The following is a 10665-nucleotide window of genomic DNA, read 5'->3' as shown; positions in this document are numbered from 1 at the left end:
CTTTGCTACTCCAATAGATTAAATTTTGCATTCCTTTAAGCAATAGTGGATACAAAATCATGATGTCGAACGCAATAAAAAAGGTCTTCATTGATATCATAAGATAGAGGCGGTACAACGATCATCACTACTAAAGATCATTGAGGATAGCTTAAAAAACTAAATACTCCGTATAATGAAATATTTTGGCTTTAATAGGTTGACCGTGGGATCGATCAACCTTGATCACACCTGAATATACCATTAAGAAATGACTATATCTATTGGATAGATAATTTGTTTTCTTTGTAAAAGTAGATTTGAACTCTACAATGAGTTTGACGTGATAGAAGACACCTAACACAATACTACAATAATAGAAACCTTTCCAATATGACTTCCAAACAAACTTCAATTCAATGCTTTAGATTGATCCAAATAAGAAGCAAATGCACTAGTATATACACAATATCCTACTAAAATAATGAATGACAAATGGGAGAAAGAAACACAAGATTTAGTAATTAATGATTAACCAAAACATTGATCACTAGGAAGCGGGCCGGGAATGGATCCTTGCTCAACGAATTGCAGCCCAAACACAACAACAATAGCCAACAAGGAGAGATACGAGAGGCCCTCAACAGCCCCCAAGAGGCCAAAAGGCCCGTTGGGAAGGCCCGAGCCCGTCTTGGTCTTGGTGTAGAGCGACCACGCCACAATGCCCACCACCACCAGGTAGCTCACTCCCTCCAGCGCGCCTATAGAGCCCGCCGGCCCGGGAGGAAGCCCGCATCCGGTGGTCTTGAGGGTGTAGAGGGACCAACCGATCACCGGCGTCGGCACTAGTCCGCCCACGATGGCGGCTGCCTCAGCGGCGCCGCTCTCCTTGGCCATTGCCCGCACTTTGAGCACCGGCAGCCTCCTGAGTTTGGTGAATTTACGGCGGCTGATTGGATACGGATGGCAAGAGGTGTGTAGCACCGCCATTGGAGTGGATTTACTGCTGAGCTTGAGCTTTATTGATTGAGTTTTCTTATCGTTAGGCTATCCAAGGAAACGGTTGTTAAACGTAAACCACATAATTTCAGCATTTTATACTTCCTCGCCAATAAAAGTCTTTAATTTGGGTCCAGATTTTAGAAATGTAAATAGTACTATAAAACAATAGATAGAATAAGTTTAGTAAAAGTTAGTCATACTTTTACATAATAATTAAATTTAGTTAAAAGTTGTTTTTGATAATTATATTTATAATTTAACTTTTATAATTAATATATTTAAGAATTATATTGTATTTTTTATTTTTTAAAAGTTTTAGAGAGAGAGAGAAAGATGATTTAACATAAAGTGATTAAAAATGAAATGAAAAATATTATTTCAGACACTCAAATTATAAGAAAAATATTATATCCAATACTAGAGAGAGATAAATGAAAATATAGTGAACTGCACAAAAGGTCCCTAACTTTTCACCTTGTAACAGCAGAGACCTCTAACATTTAAAAACGTCATCACAGATATCTAACAAAATATATAATCACAAACCTTGTTTTTTTTGCCATTTTCCGGACGAAAATGCCCAAATGGGCTGAAGCACAGTTTAGTCTCTTTACCTACGAAACCTGCATTTCTGCAGGCATACGCTGCACAAGTCTGCACCGTTGTCAACTCAAGGCTGAACATACTTGACTAGATTGTATTCCTCAAATAATAATTAAATACACTTTTGACTTTTAAGCTATTTGAGACACTATATGGATTTTACTATATTTTAGAAAATATACACATATATAATAATCCAGCTGCGTTACTTTTTAAATTTTTATACATCCAACAATTTAAATATTACTACGTTAGACGAGTTCATTGTACATATTGAAAGTTTACGTTAGACAAGTTCATTTTACATAGTAGTATTAAATTAAATGTGATTAATGTCCATCTATAGATTAAATTATATAAAACCAATTTTTTAATATATTTAAAAATGTAATAGGAGTAACTAACAAGGAAATAATATAAATGGTTAAATAAAATTGGTCGATTATGTACCTATAATTTATGTATGTTTATCTTTATTTGGATAGAAAATATAGAGATAAACTAGTAGGAGTAATATTTAAACATGCATCTCGAATCCCTATTTTCCTCATTATGGAGCAATTATTATTTAGTAAAAAGAGAACAAAATCTTTGATTCGTTAATTATGTCTTATTAAACGCGTGTTAATAGTAAAAAAAATTACAATATTGATTCGATAATATATATTTTTGCCCATTTTAATAATATGATTGTGCTACATGGACCAACATTCATTTATGAAAATGATCGCATTATAAATACACAAACAAATCACAATCACATGCAAAATTGTCACATAAAACTTAATTTATTGCTACCGCCTAAAAATTATACATATTGAAAGTTTACGTTAGACAAGTTCATTTTACATAGTGGTATTAAATTAAATGTGATTAATGTCCATCTGTAGATTATACTGTGTCAAATACCCCATATTAGACTTCTGACCTATAAATAAAAGTAATACTAATCAAAGTGAAATTGATAGTCATATGGTGGCCGAAAATTCTTGCATGTTAAAACATCAAATCATCAAAACAGTTTGAGAAGAATATCACCATCAATTAAATTTTGAACTACTACACTTCGATCACATTATTTAATTAGACAAAATAACATTTTATGAATTTAATATATTTGCCATGACGGTGTCATGTATGGTAAAGCTGGTAAAGCATGCAGAATCAATATAAAATATAAAATTTTACCATAAATCAAGAAATTCAGGTCGCAAGAAGATAGAGAGTGTGCCAAAACGAGAACATGCTTATCAGGGAAATACAAGAATAAGACATTTTTTATTCTATTTCTGTCCTCCTTCATTATCACTGTGAGAAGAGAAGAGAGAGGACAAAAGACATGATGTTTCTGTCACATCAATTAGGATTGACATCTCATCCACAGTACATGCAGCAGGTGGGATGCAGTGGCGGCGTCACAAAAGGTCGAGTTTGGCCTTTCAAGCCCTGAGGGTGTTATGGTCCGAAAAAACCCGGTTTGTGATTATATAATTTGTTAGATGCCCGTGATGAGATTTTTAAATGTTATAGGTCTCTGCTGTTACAAGGCGAAAAGTTAGGGACCTTTTGTGCAGTTCACTCATGAAAATATCATATCCAATATCTATAAAAGTCCAAAAATACCCTCCATACCTTTGGGCATTTTTGGTGCTAATTTGTGATGAATAGTGAAAATGTATCATGAATATGATTACACCTTATTTCAAGGATTACCCATGATATTTTTAAAGTTTAAGGACTGTTTACGTGCGAAACGCGTAATTCAAAGATCTTTTGCGTAATTCACTCTATAAATAAAATGCGAGTGAAATAAAGTAAAAAAAATACTTAGTAAAATACAAATGGAATAGTTATTTGCTAATGAAGAAAAATATAAATTTGGGCGATTGATAAGACTGATTGTGGCCTAAAAAATTATCCCAAGATTCAATTTTTTAGGCAAAAATGACTAAAAACTATAAAATTTGGTCAAATTATAGTACATTGTAGTTCCTACAACTTTAAAAATTAGTCGAGAAAACCATTATATTTTGATTTGTTTATAATTATTTATGGCGAAAAATTCTGGTCACTTACATGAAATATATTAAAATATTTTCAGCTAAATGACTTTGTTTTATTCTTGAATAGCCAACATAGTTCAACTTATCGTCATTGACACAAACATATAGTTCTATGGTTGCCATGTACAATTTCACCAATTTTTTTTTCTAAATATTGAATAATTGCGAATAAATCTTAACTTTACTATTTTTATCTAATTTTATAAGTTTTGTGATATTCTTATACCAAACCTCTAGAATCAAAATCAACAAGCCAGTATCATGCTTCACACGTAATATAAATGATGTACATTTTACATAATTATGATAGTAGTAGGAAATAGGAGTATAAAATAAAAAAAGCCATACTAATATCAATTAAATTAAACCAGTTTTCACGAAAGATGATCCCAATATCCAATTTCTTTATACATAATCCCCACTTCTTTAATATCCTGGTCAAGGAATAACCAAATTGATATGTTACATATGTATAGAAGTTAAAACATGTCATTAATTCGTTTTATAGTTTTTTAAATTATATATAATTGTTGTAATTGGCGTTTGGCATCATACATTATTTTTATGAATAATAAGATCGTTATATTATATAGTATGAGATATCTGAAGTATATTTCACCAAAAAATTAGATGATGAACAAATAAATTAATTATGAAAAGGTGTTTTTGGAAAAGTGGCGAAGGAGTGGCTTTTTAGAAATAAAGCGGAATTTGTAAGGGCAAAATTCCAATAGGTTATTTTCCCGCCCATCGCGTCTGCAGACAATAGGCAGTCACCTTGTTGAAATAAATAACTGTGCACACCTTTATTGAATCCAAATTCTGTGTTTCTTTTTTGCCTCTCTCCATTCTTTCTGGTCTCTTCCTCCCTTGAGAGAGATCGACAGAGAGAGTGTCAGAGAGAGAAGCTAATTTGAAATTGATTTGCATTCATTTTCATATACTGAGTAAGCAGTTGCAATGTTTGTGTAGGGCTTTTGTTAATATTTGGGGATTTTATTTGTGTTTTCTCATATGTTGTGCAATATGAAGTTAAAAAGGGGTTTTTCTTTTTGCCTTGTGTTTTTTACACTTTCTGACTTGATATTGTTGTTTTCAATGACTTAGGATTGTGAGAAATGGCGGCCGAGGACGAAGTGGAGAGCGATACTGCCGCAGATTCTCCTACCTCTGTTCTTGAAGATGAGGTATTTTCATTCACATTTCGAGTATACTTCAGACATGCTTGTTTACTAATTTTTGATTCGTTGAGCTGATTTTTGACGCTGTGCTGTGGTTTGTTGGGATGGAAATACGATGCTACCTTAGGGTAATATATTTCAAAATTGTTCTTCTAGCTACCTCAACTCCATTTCCCCTTTTGCACCAAGTTAGCCTAATTGATCGGAGAATGTAGGAAAATTGATTTATCACAAACTGTTCTTTTACTCTATTATTATTATTACTTGCTTTTGCTGTAGAACTGGTTGCTCCACGGGGAGTGACTTATTCTTTTGTGCCACGCTTTAGAATCCCTTGCGCTTGCGATTGCCAATAATGACACTGATTCTTTTATCATATTTTAATTTAAAGGATTGCAAAGGGAATTCAGGTGTCAAAGGGGAGGTGGACGATGTCAAGGAAGGATGTCATCCACTTATTTCAAAAGCCATGGAGGAGGAGGAGGAAAAGCTGCTGGAAGAGAGGCTTAAAGAAGAAGAGCAGAAACCTATAGAAGGAGCTAGTCTAAATGACACCCAGTTCACGAAATTGGATGAGCTTTTGACTCAGACCCAGCTTTACTCGGAGTTTCTACTGGAGAAAATGGATGATATTACAAAGGTTTCCTTATCATGCTGATTTTTTTCGATTTGTTAAGGTACCTCCGCTAACATAGTTTGTATTGCGATATGTTAGAATGGGCTGGATGATGATGAGAAAACTGTTGTCAAAGGAGGAACGAGAGGCCGTGGTACTAAAAGAAAGGCTGGTGCAAATTATAATAATGTACATTTCCCCACCATACCCTGAGTTCTTCAGTCTTATGTCTATTTAAACTGTCATATTTTATTCATATGTAATTGGTCTTGCTATCATTTTGATTTTGTCACTTACAAGCCACATCCTAATGCAAAACAACTCCTGTAATTTTGTAGAGGAAAGCAAAGAGAGCAGTTGCAGCTATGCTTACAAGAGGTAAAGATGGTTGTTCTGCTGAAGATTCAACCCTTGCAGATGCAGAGAGAGATGAGAAAGAGCAGGAAGAATTGGTACCTTTGTTGACTGGTGGAAAGTTGAAAACGTATCAACTTAAAGGCGTAAAATGGATGATCTCATTGTGGCAAAATGGATTAAATGGGATCCTCGCAGATCAAATGGGTCTCGGTAAAACAATTCAAACCCTTGCGTTTCTTGGTCACCTCAAAGGGAATGGATTGCATGGTCCTTACTTGATTATTGCTCCTCTCTCAACTCTATCAAATTGGTTGAATGAGATCGAGAGGTATGCGATTATTCCTTCTACATGTGATGATTGACTATTCTTATTTTTTCTCATGATGTTAATGTAATATACATGGTTTGTTGAATTTGTTAGGTTTCTACCCTCAGTGAATGCAATCATTTACCATGGTGATAAGAATGAGAGATATGAAATTGCAAGGAAGCATATGCCTAGAACTATGGGTCCCAAGTTCCCTATTGTCATTACCTCTTATGAAATTGTAATGTTTGATGCAAGACGAGTATTGAGACATTACAGCTGGAAATACATTGTTGTTGATGAGGTATATGCCATTTTTGTGACATTATTTTGTTTTTTTAAACCAGGAGTTAGTTCTTGAAGTTATAAAAATATTGATGTGTTGCATGATTCGTTCTGAGATATATTTTGATTCTTGAAGGGGCATAGGTTGAAAAACTCAAAGTGTAAGTTACTAAGGGAATTGAAACTCTTGCCTGTTGAGAATAAGCTTCTTTTGACTGGCACACCACTGCAAAACAACTTGGCAGAGCTCTGGTCGCTGTTGAATTTTATTCTTCCTGATATATTTTCATCCCATGAGGAGTTTGAATCATGGTAAGTAACTTTTTGTTAGCTGGTAGTTGTTGATTAATAATAAGATTACTTGAATACCTTTTCTATGAAGTGCTTAAAACTATTTTTACAGTTGACCTCATCTTTGTGTGGTAAGAACTTAGAAATTGTGTCAAATATTAAGGGGTGATGATATGTTTTGAATTTTGGACAATGCACATTTCTCTTAAAAAAAATTTATGCTTTAAACCCTGTTGTTAAATGGCGACTCTCTCCGTTTACCAAGACACCATGAGTGTCCGACAATTGCCTTATAAGGCTTCCACAAAGGTTGCAACCTTTTTATTTTGAACACCACTTATAATATACTCTCACATAGGGTTAGAACGGTACGGTATACCGGGCCGAAATGGCCATACCGTACCGTACCGTGCGGTATGACCAAAAATCATACCTTTACCGTACAGTATACCAAAATTTAGATATCGTTACCGTACCGCTTTTGTCGGTATACCGTACCGTGATTTCGGTATACCACAATATGCGGTATACCGTGATTTCCGGTATATACCGCAACTGCGGTATACCGTGTTATTTGCGGCATATACCGCAATTGCGGTATAACGCGGTATACCGCGGTATATACAAAATGCATATCTTTACCGTAACTAAAACTGTCGGTACGGTATGATACCGTACCGAAAAGTACGGTATACCGAAAATTCGGTATTTTCAGTATTTTTTCGGTACGGTATTTCGGTATATTTTCCCAGCCCTACTCTCACAGTACTTATTTACAAAAATAATTACACATGGCCTGCCATCATAACCCATTATTTGCCATTGATGGGACACTTTCTCTACTGACCAAATACCTATTCAACATTTTATTAATACCTGTGTGATCTTCAATGCTGCAGTCATGGTAGACAGAGGGAGTATATATCAGTGGTATTATATTTCATGACCATAATATATATCAGATTGTGAATTTTTACTTGTGAACAACCACGTTTGACTAATCACATAAATTCCATTTCTTTCTTTATGTCTTACTTGTTATGTGTATCCCAGGTTCGACTTCTCAGGGAGGTGCACTAGTGAAGCTATCAAGGAAGAGATGGAAGAGAAAAGAAGGGCTCAGGTATGCTTTAAATGATTGCTACCTCAGACGATTTCCTGTTTGATCCTTATTTTGTTTTAATTTGTCAATTCATATATCTGCAGGTAGTGGCCAAACTCCATGCAATTTTGCGTCCATTTCTGCTTCGCAGAATGAAGTCTGATGTTGAGCTAATGCTCCCTCGGAAGAAAGAAATTCTCTTGTATGCAACAATGACTGATTATCAGAAGACCTTCCAAGATCATCTTGTTAACAAAACACTGGAGGGTCACATCTTAGAGAAATCATGTGATGGTAAAACTACATTCCATCTGGCTCACAGCAGGTTTTGAAAAACATAGATGGCAGTGCATCTTTATGTACATATATACACATTTTGTGGTTTTGTGTGGGGTAACGTGGTCTCTTGTTGGTTTTAAAGAGTAAACTGAAGTTGGATTTCTTCTTATTTCTATGCCTTTATATACATCCATGCTTCATTGCACTATGTTTACTCAAACAGAGTCTAGATACTTCTATATGTGTGTCCTATTCTTGCATGATTTTACTTGCTAATATTTTTGAATCTATTGATAGTTAGCAACCTGCTCACTTTGTTAGCATTTGCAGCTACACATGGTTTCAAAGGAAAGCTCAATAATCTGATGGTTCAACTAAGGAAGAACTGCAACCACCCTGACCTTTTGGAGTCCACCTTTGATGGTTCCTGTATGTTTTCTTCCACCTAAAATTTCTTGTCATGTCAATTATGAATGATATTCACCTTTCAGTATCCCGTTTGGCAGATCTTTACCCACCCGTGGAACAGATTGTGGAGCAGTGTGGAAAATTTAAATTATTGGATAGACTGTTGGCTAAGCTCTTTGCTCAAAAGCACAAAGTATGTCAGAGCTTGTTCTTTGTATGGATTGAATGTGTATAATCTATTTGTTTTTCATTTAACTTTCTTTGTGCTTTTAGGTTTTGATATTCTCACAGTGGACCAAGATCTTAGACATAATGGATTACTATTTTAGTGAAAGGGGATTTGAAGTTTGCAGGATTGATGGTAGTGTTAAATTATCAGAACGAAAACGACAGGTACAGCTATGAAATAGAGAGACATATTTTGTGGTGTTCCATCTTTTTCTTGTTATACAATTGCTGTCCATTGTCCTTTAACAATTTAGTTTTATGTTTCATATGTTCATTTGCTGCTGCTTGCTTACACTATTTAACAATTTACTACCAAAACATAATGGTGGTTGGTGACTTCAATGTTGATGTTTAATATGTTAAATCAATTTCAAACAAATTTGGAAGAGTATCAACTAATAGACGAAAAGAACACTGTTGGAGCTCATGTTTTCAGTATTAGCTGGTCATTTATCGACTGAGTTTGCAATTAACTTGGCTTTGATTTTTTTGGTGAATCACAAACAGATTCAGGAATTCAATGAGGTGGATAGTGACTATAGAATCTTTCTCCTCAGTACCCGAGCTGGTGGGTTGGGTATTAATCTTACAGCAGCTGACACCTGCATCTTATACGATAGTGATTGGGTATCATCTTGGACTCTAGTTTTCATCTCACATTCACTCATGCCTGACCTGGTGCTGTTATGCAAAATTTCTTTCTGAGGATTGATTGAGTGAGTTCCAATTGATTTGCAGAATCCTCAGGCAGATTTACAGGCCATGGATCGGTGTCACAGAATTGGTCAAACAAAACCTGTTCATGTATACAGGCTAGCGACTGCCCAATCTATCGAGGTGCCTCAGATACTCACTCTAGCTCTCGCACCTCACTATACATACCCCCCTACCCACCTTGGCAATATGCCCCTTTTTCTATTATCGCTATAATGTAAACACAAATTTATCGTTTCAGGGTCGGATTCTGAAAAGAGCTTTCAGCAAATTGAGGCTCGAACATGTGGTGATTGGCAAGGGACAGTTTAAACAAGAAAGATGTAAGGACGGGTCAGATACCATTAAGGTTGGTGCTACATGCAATGATCTTTTTGTTGGTAGCCATAGCATACAGTTAGGGTGTTTAATAATTTCTGTTGTAGGAAGAGGAGTTGCTAGACCTTCTTTGTGAGGTGGAGGATGAAGAGGACCGATGGATTCAGACTGACATCAGCGACGAAGATCTGGAGAAGGTTCTGGACCGTAGTGATCTGGTTGCTGGGCCATCTGAGGAAGAGGAGGGTGATGCAAAACAAAATGTTTATCCTCTTAAAGGACCTGGTTGGGAGGTGATACTCCCGACTGCAACCGGAGGAATGCTCTCCACTCTTAACAGCTGACCTGACTATGTCTATCACTCATTTTGGAGGATCAACCAGATCCTGCTCTGCTCCTGTGCCTTAATTTCTTGAAGGGATTGGTTTCCTCTCATTTTTTGTCATTATTTGGAGAGGAAAGCATTCTCTGCTTGATTGTTTTTTGTAAACCAGGATCTATTTAGGACTAAAATCCCCAGTTAAATGGCTTTGTAATGGTGATTAAAGCTATTTTCTGTGACTTGAATTTTCCTGGTATTTCATGCTGGAGCAGTTTTATAAGTCTATGATTATCTGTGTTTTCATTTTCAAAAATGTCTTTATTTGTCGACAATATACAACTATAAAATATAGATGATTGCGAATTAAATTATACTGTGATTTTTTAATGACATCTGATTAATCTAGGAAAATTTTATAAATATAAAATTATTTTATAATAGTAATCAAAATCAAAACTAATAGTACTACTAATAAAATTAAATATAATATGATAACAAAATCATGCTCTTTCGCAAGAGCACATATATGAGCTCGGATCCACCTTTATTCATTTTTAATTCCCTACTTTTTTACAAAAGCACAACACTTACATGCATGCTCTTTCAAGGG

General features: G+C 35.2%; 2 protein-coding genes across 2 annotated transcripts; one reads left to right on the top strand and one right to left on the bottom strand.

Moving 5' to 3' along the window:
- Positions 1-408: 408 nt before the first annotated feature.
- Positions 409-1030, bottom strand: LOC121764698. The gene has a single exon (XM_042160715.1). The coding sequence runs from the start codon at positions 967-969 to the stop codon at positions 511-513; it is 459 nt and encodes a 152-aa protein (XP_042016649.1). The 5' UTR covers positions 970-1030; the 3' UTR covers positions 409-510.
- A 3427-nt stretch (positions 1031-4457) lies between these two features.
- LOC121765914 (ATP-dependent DNA helicase DDM1-like) lies at positions 4458-10335 on the top strand. Its single transcript, XM_042162202.1, has 16 exons — positions 4458-4594; positions 4755-4834; positions 5220-5468; positions 5544-5633; positions 5783-6129; positions 6223-6412; positions 6530-6705; positions 7738-7807; positions 7891-8080; positions 8396-8494; positions 8572-8666; positions 8747-8866; positions 9209-9328; positions 9440-9538; positions 9657-9764; positions 9841-10335. The coding sequence occupies exons 2-16, from the start codon at positions 4766-4768 to the stop codon at positions 10075-10077; spliced, it is 2259 nt and encodes a 752-aa protein (XP_042018136.1). The 5' UTR covers positions 4458-4594; positions 4755-4765; the 3' UTR covers positions 10078-10335.
- Positions 10336-10665: the final 330 nt, after the last annotated feature.

Source organism: Salvia splendens, chromosome 14, assembly GCF_004379255.2.
Source record: "Salvia splendens isolate huo1 chromosome 14, SspV2, whole genome shotgun sequence".
In the NCBI taxonomy this organism is placed as follows: domain Eukaryota; kingdom Viridiplantae; phylum Streptophyta; class Magnoliopsida; order Lamiales; family Lamiaceae; genus Salvia; species Salvia splendens.
This window is presented reverse-complemented; position numbering and strand designations above follow the sequence as displayed.

What these genes read in the sequence shown, in the direction of transcription:
- LOC121765914 (XM_042162202.1), top strand. Translation starts at nt 4,766, where the DNA reads ATGGCGGCCGAGGACGAAGTGGAGAGCGATACTGCCGCAGATTCTCCT. An exon ending in CTGGTGCAAATTATAATAAT is followed by an intron (nt 5,634 to 5,782) that starts GTACATTTCCCC and finishes GTAATTTTGTAG; the next exon opens with AGGAAAGCAAAGAGAGCAGT. An exon ending in CATGAGGAGTTTGAATCATG is followed by an intron (nt 6,706 to 7,737) that starts GTAAGTAACTTT and finishes TGTGTATCCCAG; the next exon opens with GTTCGACTTCTCAGGGAGGT.
- LOC121764698 (XM_042160715.1), bottom strand. Translation starts at nt 969, where the DNA reads ATGGCGGTGCTACACACCTCTTGCCATCCGTATCCAATCAGCCGCCGT.